The sequence below is a fragment of the Prinia subflava genome, chromosome Z, assembly GCF_021018805.1.
Source record: "Prinia subflava isolate CZ2003 ecotype Zambia chromosome Z, Cam_Psub_1.2, whole genome shotgun sequence".
Taxonomy (NCBI): domain Eukaryota; kingdom Metazoa; phylum Chordata; class Aves; order Passeriformes; family Cisticolidae; genus Prinia; species Prinia subflava.
In genome coordinates, this window is record NC_086283.1 from 87,509,130 (window position 1) to 87,523,057 (window position 13,928).

Genomic DNA, 13,928 nt, shown 5'->3' on the forward strand with positions numbered 1-13,928 from the left:
GCAATTATTTAAATAAACTGAGACAGTATGATTTTCTCTATAATCAAGAATTGTACCTAAGTAAAGGGTAACATTTCACAAGGTCACTCTTGTTGCTATAACAGAATAGCTGTCTGTACAGCAAAAATATGGGAATAATTACAAAGACTTTCTGATCCAAATTTCAATTGCATTCAAGAAATATAGTCAACTTTGGGATATCATTTAGTCATCAGTTAGTCATAAACATTCATTTTTCCTTCTTCAGATACTACTTTACCATTGAAATTTGATCAAACATACAGTTCATCTTTTAGCTCAACAGATCTTGTTTTATTTAAGTACATTACTGAAAATGAACCAAAGCTGGTCAGTTTTCCTTTCATTTTCCTTCACATATCAACATTGCACATTATTTGCTTTAAAATAGGTTTTTGTATTTACTTTTTGGCCTGATGCTTTCTGATTCTAGTCTTATCATTTAGTCTCTGTTTTCTTGAACTATATCAGTATACATTTAGACATTTCTTAAGTTGAAAACTTAAGAAAAATACTATACATAACACATCAAATTTAGAAGACCTATACGACAACATATAGCGTCGGTAAAAAAAAATTACAAGTAGCAAAATCTCACAAAGAATTTCTTTATATTACTGTTGAGAGTGTCTCGGACTTCTGTGAACAATAACAAAATGTACAGTTGATATTTGTCCATAGGCATTGGGAGCTAACAGTTTTTATCATGTGAAGATCCACTGTTAGTATGGTGCTGAAAACCTGGATCTCAAAAATGCAGGAAAATTCAAGGATCCTTCAGAAATGGTCTGTTAAGAACAAACACATGCTTATTGATGATTACTAAAATTCTACAACTTGAAAATTTGGAAAATATTGATGTCAATGTCTTCCTGTTGAAAAAGAAGTCATAATGTTCCTCTTTGTGGTTCAGAGTATTTGAGCCTGCCAGGGGTAGTGCAAAAGGCCTGTGACTGAGCAATAACATGGGAACTTCTATAAAACTTCTTAAAGACATGTTCGGAGGCATTTTCTTAGACAAAATCCAAATATTCTGAGCAAAACTGGTAAATCACATGGCATGTGAAACAAGGCCAACATTAATTGTAGCAGGAAATTAAAGAGCAGCTTTCTACCCAAAACTAAACTGGATTTTGTTTTTGTCTTTTAGACTTGTGTAACTCCATTTTACCTGCTGATGTTGATTCATACAGTAGAACAACCAGCACTAACTACAGAGGTGTTTTTCACTGACACAGAACAATTCCCTGAAGTAAAACTTCATATCACCACTCAGGGAGGGTCTCACATGACTCATCCTCAGTTTTTTGTATTCACTGTTTTAAAGACAAGTCTAACCCTCTTAACTCATCATGTTTTTCTGCTGACCTGTAGAGAACGTGAATTAATCACTTAATCTCGTTCCTCAGTGTGCCAAGAATGTGGTATTGGTCATTTTATATAATTACAGTTTGCAGTTGTTGATGAGGAGATGGTGTGATTGTAACATTATTGTTTAGACCTGGCTGAGTAGCAGACTCTTACTGTGCAGGGGTGTAGATGGAATCATCACGGTTCTGAGACTGTAGTCAGGATGCACACTAAATGCACAAAAGGGGTCTGTGACTTGTTTTAAACTCAGTTTGCTCTTACTAAGGCACTGGAGCAAAATCACAATTTATTGCTTTAATGGTGTGTTTGTTGACATTTACAAAGTAGCAGGGGACACTGAGAGAAAACTCAAGAGCACGAGGAAGCCTGGGCAAGAAGTGAGGTGATGCATTGTTACTGTAGATGAGTTCTGCAGTACCTGCCTTCAGGGTTTCCAAAATTACTGGGTCTCCAAAGCAGGCAAGGTGTATCTCATTGTAATACCTGGTTTCCATGAATAGCACATGTGACTAACCACCTGCATTTAGAAAACTGATTGCAAATGGAGCTTTCTAACTGACTGGCACTTAGTGAGTCTTTAAGGTGTGTCTGACACACATTGAAGCAACTTGTTGATGGCAGGATTTTCTGAGTAATAATTCTAGATTTAGCAATTGTTCTTCCTTCAAACCATCTGAACTCAGCTGAGGGTCACAAAGCAAACCTCTCTGCTGGTCCTGTTTCTCCCTTGCAAAAAGCAGTAATTTTGGGGAGATGATGTGTATTTGTTTAATGATAACTTGAATGACACCAGTTGCAAAACTTCATGTATTGTGTGTAAAATGTTCATAACATTTGTTCATAACAAATGTTCACCTCCTGACTCTAACTGCATACTGGAGAGCTCCTAGAGGAGAAGGAAGTGTGTTACTATAAATGGTATTTAAGACCGTTTCCTGACTGACCTCTATTTCTTTGATTGTTTTAAAGGCTCATTAGATCTTCCCTTACTGATTAATCTTTTGTTAATCTAAATAAAGCATGAAAACTCTATTTCTTCTGCATGAATGGCACTCAGGGGAATGAACCTCCCCTTGCATAGGATTGTTAAAAGTCTATGTTTTTATCAGAAATGATGTTTTCTTAGGCATGCTAAAGACTACAGTAATTCAAGAGACCTAGGTTGGTCTTTAGTTAACTTGAATGTTTGGGCGGTTTTTTCCTGTCAGGAAATGTCTGTATTTTCAAATTTAAAAAATCACATCTTCTCTCTCAACACCTTCTATAGTCATTTGAAAAGACTAGCTTATAAAATGTCGTTGGAGGAAGATGGGAAACAAGCTAAATGGGAAAGGCTCATTCTTTAATAGCCATCAAACTTCAAGAATATCCCAGGTACTTCTACTTCAAGTACTGTAAAGTACTTCAAGTGTTCTGTCTATGAGCCTTCTCTGTGTAAGCTCTGAAGCTCGGGGCTGACAGCACTGGATTCTTAGAAAGACAAAACAGGTGTCTGAGAAAGTCAGATTCAGCAGAGGATACATAATGTAAATGAATCACTTTTGGCAGTCTGTCAAATAAAATAATATTTCCTCTATAAATCTGTCCACTGTGATTTTGAATATGACTGTTTCATCCAAATCTCCTCGCAGTAGTAACTAAAGGATTAGTCTGGAGGCTTACTTCTGGCCACCCAGTGCTGTAGAGATGATCAGAAATCTTTTAAGTTCACAGCCAGATGACAGAAATAAAAGCTGAAAGTATGTGTTATTCCCTTAAGCCCAACTCACTTCTGAGTCATGAGTGTCCCCTGTTTGTATGTTCTCTGGTATTTTGTTCATCCTAGTTCTGAATTGCCAATACTTCTGGGGGTGGGGGTATTTTTCCACTGTTGACTTAATTCCATCAGTCTAATATCATTGATATGATCTCTTCTCTTGTTTGGTATTTACATCATCCTGAATTTCAGATAAAGTCAAGATGCATCTAGCTCAGCAACTTTCCCATTTTGGGAAGAACTTCAGATACTCCCTATTTGTAATTTACAACTCTGTCACATACATTTCCTTTCATGTGCAGGAATCCAGCTGGGATCCAAAGCACATATGTCAAATCATGGCTGTAAGAACTGCCTGGTACTCTGATTTGTTGGTTGGGGTTTTTTCAAATAAAACTTGTTTGTAAATTAGCAGGATTTTAAATGATTTGTCACAATATTGGCTTCATTTCTGACCATTAGGAATTGAGGTTGTTGCTTTATAAATAGTATTAAAAGAACAATCCTAGTAGGACTACTAGAACTTGGCTTAAGAGGAGACAGAACTGTTGTCACAGTGATTTTCCTTTGAAACCTACTAAAAAGAATGTTCTTACAAAAGCACTGCAAAACTGCAAAGTTTCATGTTCTTGTTAAATTTGAGGATAAAAAGAGGAGAAAACAGCTTTTATTCTTCTCAGGTTTGATTTTTAAACTTCACTTTGAAGTTGGAAACTCACAGTTCATGATTCACTGCAGTAATAAAGCTCTGAATGAGTAAACATCCTGGCTACAGTAATAAAACAGACACTTTAAAAGCACAGGAGAAATCTGGCATGACAGAATATTCTAAAATACTCAATTCAGTTTTCTTTGGGACACAAAAGAAAGTGTTATATAGTCTAAAGGTGCACAAAGAGTGAAAATACCATATAAATCCCTGTATAATTCAAAGTCTGTCTAAAGATGAAATTAGGTGGTTGTCATGATGAAGAATTGTGAAGAATCATTAAGACTTGCAGTCTTCAAAAAGTGTTCAATCATCACTGCCACAGGAATCCTTGGACTGCTTTGAGGACTTCTGCTGAGTGCCTGTGGCCTTGCTTGCCTAGGATGGTTTTGTAGTGGCACTTCTCAGGGAATGGCTCAGTGAAACCCTATGGAGTTTCACTCCGGGTGAAGATAACAAAAGATCCTCCTAGTAACAGCTTCTGTATTGTTTTTATCTCCATACTTTTAAATTGCTGTATGGTAACTGTAACAGGGAACTTGCCTCTGGACTGAAGAATAAATTGTTGCTGCCTTTTTGGAATGCCCTTCAAGATATTCAGATTGTTGTTCTCTAGATAGAACTGGAATTTTTACTTCACTTGAGTGAAAACCAAATTTTACTACTTCAAATGGAGATTGTTGAAAATCTCTGTAGAATAAGAGGTAGGATTTTTCTGTCATTTATGAAAGAGATACTGCACATGTACCAGGCAGCCATTGTTTTGAAGAACAGTTAAAATGGGCAGAAATCAGAAATAACTTGAAAGTTTAACAGGGGAAAGTAGAAGAATTTAGAGATTGACTCTGGTCTCTCAGAAGCAGTGTGAATTTAAAGGACTGAATATCAAAAACAAGGCCAGGTGGAGGGCCAGTGTTTCTGTAAGTTACTTCATTCAAATGTAACAAGGATGTGGGCAGGAAATAAACAAGAAGAAACATCAGGACACATTTCTGCATAACCAGCATTGTTTTGATGATGTTTGGGACATAGTGTCATACCCATTGAGTCTGGGATATAATATCACAGTCTCAGGCTTTCTGTTGTGCTGTCATTACTCTGCAGTTGTTCATAAACAGGTTTGCTGCCTCAGTGCTTACTTGTCTCTTTTCACACTGCCCTTGCAGCCACCTCTCCTCCTGTCTGTTACCTTAGAATCTCTCCTGGGTGATCCCAGGTACAAGCAATTCTGCTCTACATTATCAGGGTATGCATGTGCCACACCCAGAGGTTGTTGTCTTCTCTGTTTGAACCGAGGAACAGTGACTGCAGGCTTACATGAGCTCAGACGTTTCATCTGCAGTTTGTCCACATTATGCTTGTTCTGCCTTACCTCAAGTCTTTTGCTGCCCTTCCCTGCCTTCCTGTCATAACCATTTATGCCCTGTTGTCCTTTTCTTTCCAAACATGTCATTTTCTAATTCTTCTTTTCACCTGTGTCTTTGTCCTCCTTTTTCATTTTCTCCCTGTTCTGGCTTCATTTGTCTACTCCCACGGCGGGTTAGCTGTGCTGCAGATTTTCCTTTGTTTGAACACTCTCAGTATTGTTCTCAGGCTGACACTTGTGCTGTTTGCTTTCCTAACACCACTGCACAGACATTTGCTGCTGCCAGGTGTTCCCTGCAGTACCCTGCCCACCATGGGTGCCGTGCCCCAGCCACCTCCACTAGGCTCTGGGGCTCAAGGCTTGGTGCCCCCTTATCCCCTGGTAGGAGCAGGATCTGGCTAACCTTACCCAGCGCCAGTAGCCACAGCAGTGCAAAGTGCAGTCCCATCTGCACAGGTCCTTCTTTATAAGAAGGGAGCAAATGTTAAAACAAAGGAAATAATTTGCAACATTTAGGCAGGAGCATTGAGATGTGCCCTAGAGTGACTTTTCATTGTTTTGTCAAGTTGCAGTTCTCAAACCCGGGTTCACACCTCACTGTCTTTCTCCCCATGCCCTCTTAGTACTTTCGTCTTAGAGTTTGGGAAGGTGTTGGAGGCTGGATTGGGAATGCTGAGTTGAACATCAGCTTCTCTTTCTGGAAAGCTTTCTGATGCTGGTTCTGAGCACCAATCTCTGACAGTTTTGGAGGGACCACATCTCAGCAAGGATGAGAGACCAAGCCCTCATTGCCGCATAGTGAGGAGCAAGGCGTTTGGTTTTAGACAGCTGTTAACTCTGAACTAGGCTTCAGACTAGAAATTGCTAGTACATATGCAGGAGAAAGAAGGACACTGAAAATTTTTATCAGTACTGAAAAATTTGTTTGCACTGAGAAGGGCATGGAAGGGCATTGCTGACTGAACATTCTGTTTGCCCACAGGACCTCATTCGTACTTCCATATTTCCTCATGTGCCCTACCACATAATGCTAGGCAATACTGAACATCTCCAGCAATGGCTGTAATAGATAAAAGCATTACACATTATTATTTTTGTACATAATTTCTTGAAATTTTTGATTTAAGTTACAACTATGTAAGCATTTAAGAGAGAATTGGAAATGGGTTTGTTACATTAACTGCCTTGCGTTTACAAATACCGTGACCTTTGATTTTGCTTGCCTTTGTTGTATATGAAGGCAGGCCAGTACGTAGGGCTTACTTGCAAAAGAAATCACTTGATTCCACCACTGCACGTGGGAGAGCATGATTTGGAAAGCACATACCAAGTACCATGGAACATGGCACAAGTGCACATCCTCTCTCCTCCCTGTACTGTCTCATGGGCAATGGTACCGAGTATGCTGCATGATTGTTTTTGCACTCAATCCTGAACTTTATTTACTTAGTTTATGTGTGCCACCCTTATGGATCACATATGTGAGCCAAGTTGATCTCTGTTCTGTGTGAGCTTAATAACATAGAAAGTGTGGGAAGCCAGCACAGCTGTTGGATTTCTATGCTATGGAATAAGCACAGCTTCTCCAGGCTTTTATGCTTTTAACTACATCAGTCTCACTTGACTAAAGATGTAAGAAGTTTTTTCCTGAAAGAACAGCTAGAATAGTTACCTGTTTTGCAGGGATGCCTACATAATGTATTTTGAGGTAGCAGTCACCAAATTAATCTTCAATGCAGACATAAACATTTCACTTTCATGTTTTTAAGCAAAACACTTGAATTAATCATGAATTATTAAAATATTTAGACTTACTCCATGGGCATAAAATTCTCTTATGAAGTCTTTCCATTGTTTTCACTGTGACACAGCATATGAGAGTTATTAAGCTTTGCTTTGTTTCTGTCAAGTATTTTGTACAAAAGGATCTGATTTGTTACTGATATGAAATAAATTTTATTCTTTTCCACAAAAAAATGTTCCAGAACTTGATGGTCCTTTATGGGGAGGTTTTACTTAGGGCAAAAACTGGGTCAGATTAGCAAGCATCCTGATGAAGAAGTAACCTGGTGGTTGTCTCCCTGTACTGCATCTCTCACTCTCTGTATAGGATGTCTGACAATTTATTAGTACTAGATTGTACCTATTTAACATATCATCCACTGACACCAACAGTGATTCATTTTTCTGCCCAATTTAAACAAATTAGAATCTGCTGGTAGCATAGAAATCAATTATTAAATGACCCAACCTGTGATGAGCTTGGTGGATTCAGGAGCAGGATCTAATTGACAGAGCATTTACTGCCAATGTACAAATTTGAGCTACAGAAAAAGCACTCCAGCTCTTCATAGCTGTTTTCAGTGTTAAATGTAATGAGTTGCCTTCTTTGTATTGCCATTTCCACCTTTCTCCATTGCACTCTAGCAGTGACACATTGTATGAGCTTTGCAAGTAGATTATATGAAGAGATGTGCTGTTGCATCAGGTCTCATCTATCACTGATTTGCATATTGGGACACGTTATTCTGTGAGTTTAATTTTGCCATGGGTTCGACTGGTACAGGAAGTTCTGATAATGGATAATTCCACATGAACCTTCTAAAATTCACAACTAGAAGCACCTCCTTTTGTTCAGCAAAAGTGTAGCTCCTTTTATCAATTTATGTTTAGTTAGCTTGATTTTAATCAATCAGTCATATGCTCATTATTATTTCACTTACCATAGTCCCACACTAATAAGTGGGATTGTACAGAAATTGTAATTTCTGTACAATTTGTGTACTCCTCCACTGTTGTTCCTGCAGAAGTGCTAGAGGTCTAGTGGCAGTAGGACTTTCTCCAAAATGATGATAAACTGTTTTGCTACACCCCAGTTACACATTTCAGTTCTTTACTCTTCCACACTTCCAGCTCCTTTTAAAGTTACATTTTATTAGAGGAACTTTTAAGGAATGGGGGGAAGGGGGAAGAAAAAAGAAAAGAAAAAAGGAAATTCAACCCCTAAAAGAATTAGCCTTCTGATATTTTTTTCCATGTTTTTCCTGTTGAAATGGCATATTTGGTCAAGCCATTATCTTGAGTAAAGCAAGTGGTTTTATTAATGACAGTTTGACTGGAACTCACTGGATGAGATAGGAAATGAGCAAGTGTGCATCCATGCTTTGTTTTGCTCTTCTAGTCTGTTTAAAATCTTGGTTTGACAGCCTTTACTTTGAGTACCCTGCTGCCTTTATGCCTAAATGTGTTCAGCCGAGCTATTGCTTACAGTTATCACACTCTGGGACAGTTTGTTCAGATGGAGCTCACACAGGGTCCTGCATAGTGCTGATAATTGACTTGTGTGGGAAACAAGGAACTCATGAACTCTACCCCAGGAATACCAAGTCAATATGTTAAAGTTTTTTCTGTCAGTCACAAAATCTGTGGTTTCAAAGGCTGGAAACTTGACACAGAAACTGGAAGTGTTTATCATAAGATAATATTTCTTTCAAATAGGCATAAAATAAAAATATATGCATTCATATAAACTGATTAACCAGGAATACTGAATCCCAAATAAAAATACTCCTTATTCAAAAGTTCTTGTGTCTGTTGAAGGAACATCTGTGAGAGAAAGAATTAGTAGTCCTGTAATGGGGAAGTGGAAAAGGGAGATTTGGGTATACATTCCTCTGAAATTAGGATGTAAGAGTTCAAGTCTTAATCTGTATTCTGCTTTGCTGATCCTCACCACTGTAAATTATGCCATTCTGGTTGTGTTATGACCTGTTTTCCTAAAAGAGTTTGTACATCTGAAAGTGTGCATAAAGCTGGTAAATTCCAAAGAATTGATTATTAACACATTGTAGACCCTATATCTAAGATTCTGCTGGACCTCTCAAAATCTAAGTGAAGTTTGATTTGATTTCAGTTCATTTCATTATGTAAAAAAGTGTCAGTATGACTTATTTACCCCTACAGATGAGAACACAGTCTGCATGGTCTCTAAATATTGTATGTTCTAGCTATAAAAATAGCTATAAATACATCAACAGAAATAGTCTAATTTAGGAGAGTTTCCAATATATCATTTTCTCAAATTCCTAATGTGTTGCAGTAAAAATAACTGTATTTGTATGTAGCTGGGGATAGAAACAGGAAAAGCCATAGCATGTACTTCCTTGCACACTATCTGTTTATAGAAGAAGGGAGAGACAAGTGTCTTCTTGATTATAGGTATTATGCAGCTGAGGCAATTTTATTCATGTCTTTGAAGTAAAGGCAGAAAATTTAATTCATTTTTCTTGTTCTCTTTTTAAATAGCTAATTTTCTTTGTTTTACTCTTATATAATAATTTGATTTTCAATTAAATAAGAGAGTTCAGATTTTCTTTTGTTTAGCAGAAAGTTGGAACACTCACACTTTTAAAAAGTTATAAATATAATACTGTTCTTGAATCTTTCATCCTATTTTATTTTGGATTTATGTTACAACAGTTTGCGGTTTCGTGATCATGTACATGTTTGTTTCTAACAAAGGCATCTACTACATGAACATTGTTTGACAAATGATGTAAAAGTGTGTAAAAGCTCAAATCAAGGTCAATCCCAGACGCATTTTGGAGTTTTGACAAAGCTGTCAAACACTGAATCATATACCAAAAAATCAGACACAATAGTAAAAATTTTTCTGTTTAAATATTTTCTGGAAAAAGAACAGTGCAATTTTTTTCCATTTGCAGCAGTAGTTAATTTCAAAATTTGTTTCCGTTTTAAACTGAAACTTATTTAAAGCTGAGTGAAATAGAACATGCTTTTTAAAAAACCGCTTTTAAAAATCTTTCCCATCAAACTTCAGTTATTTTAGGGTGGCAAGATGAATTCTCAGTGCTTTGGGGAGGGAAGGGAAGGGCAGAGAGGTTTAATCTAAACCAGCTTGTGAAATCTATTTACAGACATATGCTCAGGCCTTGTTCATTGTCCAGAGTGTAAAATCAGACAATTTTCTGGGATAAGCAAAACAAAAATTCGTAATACTCATGTATATTAGTTACTGCCTGATGTGGATGCTTGGCAGTGTGTAATAGAGAGTACACAATTTAAACCACTGAGCCCAAGAAGTACAAATTTCTCAGGCATGGAGTGGCTGTTTCTGTCTGGGTCGTAAATAAAGGAGTCAGCATTCATGAAGGCCACAATATCTTCTTGTGTAGCAGGAAGTGCATAGTGCTTGTGGATGACTGTATCTTAACACTTTTTCTTTACTTTGAAGGTAAATATCTTGTATCAAGTGTTATCACAGAATGGTTTGGGTTGGAAAGCACCTGTAAGGATCCTCTAGTCCCACCCTCCTGCAACCACCCAGGATGTCTTGAGCTAGACCAGGATGCTCAGAGCCCTGTCCCACTCAGTGCTGGATGTTTCCTGTGTGGGGCACCCAGCACCTATCTGGGCAATCAATTCTGGGGTTTCACCACCCTGACACCAACACATTTCTTCCTTATATCTTGTCTGAAATTCTGATATTCACATCCGTTATACTGCCAAAACATTCGCAAAAAACTTGGCATGCAGGGTCTAGTAGCATCATGTTACTCCTTTTTCAGGGATCATTTCACTACTCATAAATACCTGACTAACATCTACATCTATCTTAAGTAGATTTTGGAGGAATTTTCTTAAATAAATTATTATATTTCCCAGATAGCCTGTGAAGAGAGGTAGACACTTCGATGTGCATTTGATCTTCCTCTGAAAGCTTTCCAGGCCAAATAGGGAACACTGGCAATTAAAACCTTCAAAATCAGGAAAAAGTTAAAGCTTTACTTTGGAAGCAGTGAGTCATACCTGCAACTTTTGCTTTTATATTTCTCACAAGGGTTGTTGTGGCTGACTATTGTAGCAGTCATTTTATGACCTTTCATTATTTTGGTTTTGACAAAGAATAGAAATTATAGATATAGAAGTAGCATGTGGCATAATATGTCCATGCTTAGAAGTCCCCTTATCTCCCTCAGAACAAGGTTATATCCACACAGCATTGTGCACACAAAGCTGAGCTCAGCTCAAGGTAGCTTCTGTCATGAGCAGGCGTTGTGAAATGCCTCTGCTGGGTATGTGCCAAGCTGAGGTGAGTCTGATAGGAGCTCTGTGGTACCACACCTTCTTTAAAGCAAGAGCAGGGCTAATTCAGGTGTGTCTGTCCTGAACTAACCTAACTGGGGACAGGCAGCTGATCCAAAGGCAATGAGCCCACTGTGCTCAACCTTGCTGTGACCTCCCTGTGCTGAGTGCTGAGCCCTGCAGGTTAAGAAGGTTTTGAAGATCCTTAATTGCATCTTGAGGAGGGAAACAAAGCTCATAAGAGGGCTAGTGACAGGACCTGGGGGAATGGTTCAAAACTACATCAGGTTTGGACTGGACATTAGGATGATACTGAATTTCTCAAAGAGCCAGGTGTTATCAGCTCTGCAAGGGTTCAATACCTCTGAGGGTGTCCAGCACCTCACAGAAAATGCTTTAAATAATTTTGGGAGACAGTATGGTTGAATATGTCTTGAAAAAGCAAAAAGGTTTATTAAGAGAAGAAAATAATACAAAAAACAAAGAACAAAACTGAAGACAGTGTAGGGATAGGTCCAATCCACCTGCTACACCACTTTGAGAATGCAGTGAGAAGCTTTGTGCTCTCCCTTAAGTATTGAACGGTTTCGGTGGGTTTTTTTTGGCAAACGGCCTATTAGAGAATAGCTGCTTTTCTGAGGAACAGGTAAACAGACCTGTCAGTGTTTTTGTCTTGGCACTGAGCTAATTACTGTCAGGAGAGTAAAGAAACTTCCAGCATTCTTCCTTTAAAAGGTTTTGGGGTGAGTCTTAAACCCTTCCCTGTATGGAGACACCTCCTCAGGCGTGGAAATGCATTTCTACGGGATGAGTTTCCTTAAGTGGTCAAACTCTGAAACAGGCATCCTAGAGAGGTGTTCGATACCCCAAGTCTGCCAATGTTTAAGAGGTATTTGGACAGTGCCCTTCATAACAGGCCTTTGGTTAGCATTAAAGTGGTCAGGCAGATGGACTGGATGGTTGTTTTAGGTCCCTTCCATCTGAAACAGACTTTTCTATTCAGTTCCAGCTGTAGAGCTGGCAAATCCCTATGCCGAGTGTCAGGCTGTGATACTGTGACATCTACACAGTACAAGAGAGCTTGACACATCTTTCAAATTTGGCTTCTATAGTCATCTACATGCATGCACGTAAGAATTGAAATCTTGTCTCATTGTACATAAGCAGTTGGATAAAAATTTAATTATTCATTAGAGGTGCTGAGTTTCATTTTAACAGCAGGTTAGTCTGGGGTTTGGATTTGTTTCATGTGTATCCTTCTGTCCCCTGCTTTTTTTTCTGACAGACATTTTGCAGTGGCCACAAATCAGCAAATGCAGATCACCTGAAATGGAGACATTTTCATGTTTTTGGACTGCTGGAAATTTTCATAACCTCACTGTTCCAAGAATGCTACAGCTATTGTACAAGAAGAGGTAAAAAAAGCTGAAACAGGAAAAGAGAGAAGTAATTTATTTTGCCATGCTTGTTAGGTTGTTATTGATAATCTTTTACTGTGATATGAGCCATACTGTTTTTAAGGGTATAAACCCATGTTTTAAGTACATTTTTTCCAATGTCAGAATTTATTGGTAATTATTAAGCAATTTGCAGCAACGAGCATTATTTGACAGATAATTAAGAACACATTCTTACTTAATTTAGGTCCAGCTTTCAGAATCCAAAACTGAGCACTATATGGCTTGGGTAATAATCTTTTATTGGGCAACTTCAGTTTATTCTTAATCCATCTAACCTGCAACACTGAGATTCCTTATATGTGTGCACAAATGTGGAGGTTGGATACAACCTCTTCCAAATTTTTATTAAAGTTTTATGAAGTCCCCATTGATCAATTGCTGTGATAAAGTCTGAATGTACAGGTCCAGGGGGAAAGGCTACTCTGATGCTGGGATAATGCTTCATTGAGTCCTGTTCAATTACGATTCAGTTCTACTTTAAGCCTTTTCAATTTTCAGGTTGCTACAACGATTAGCCTGAAAAAGACATAGACATTACCAGTAATGACTATTAAGGAAATAGGCCTTTTGTTCACAAGAACAGGAGGATGTGAATTTCTGTTCCCTCTAATGAACAGGGTTTTGATCTTTTTGATCTACAGACACTTTTTGAAAACTGTGATGATAGATTTGCATAGCAGACTGAAGCCTAATGGGAAGGCTGGCTTTCTTAGGTACTCTGAGACATCTCAGAAGTCATAGAATCATAGAATAAAAGTATCCTAAAATGGTTTGGGTTAGAAGACATACTAAAGTTCAACTATTTTCCAGGCCACTAAGAGTACATGAATGCCTAAACTCAGTTATGCAGGTTTCTTTGATAACATCTGTCATTTGTACTTTGTAAGGTCTGTAAATCTCTCTCTCACAAATATTGCATTTTTGTTGTCATTCTAGTAATGAGGAAGACTGGAAAGAATGCCCTGATTATATCACTTCAGGACAAAATAGCTGTTACTTCAACGCATCCTACACCTCTGTGTGGACACCATACTGTGTTCAGCTTGCCAGTAAAAATGAAGTATATGATAAAAAATGTTTCAGTGTTGATGAAATAGGTATGCTTCCATTATGTGTCTTACCTCTACAAGCTTTTGTTTTACT

At 38.0% G+C, this 13,928-nt stretch overlaps 1 protein-coding gene across 2 annotated transcripts in view; it reads left to right on the forward strand.

Moving 5' to 3' along the window:
• Nucleotides 1-13,928, forward strand: part of GHR (growth hormone receptor) — a 118,393-nt gene that overhangs the window by 90,145 nt on the left and 14,320 nt on the right. For both annotated transcript variants that reach the window (XM_063422839.1, XM_063422838.1), the window contains exons 4-5: nucleotides 12,611-12,740; nucleotides 13,722-13,882. In XM_063422839.1, the coding sequence (XP_063278909.1) occupies nucleotides 12,611-12,740; nucleotides 13,722-13,882 (291 nt within the window). The remainder of the gene's footprint in view (nucleotides 1-12,610; nucleotides 12,741-13,721; nucleotides 13,883-13,928) is intronic.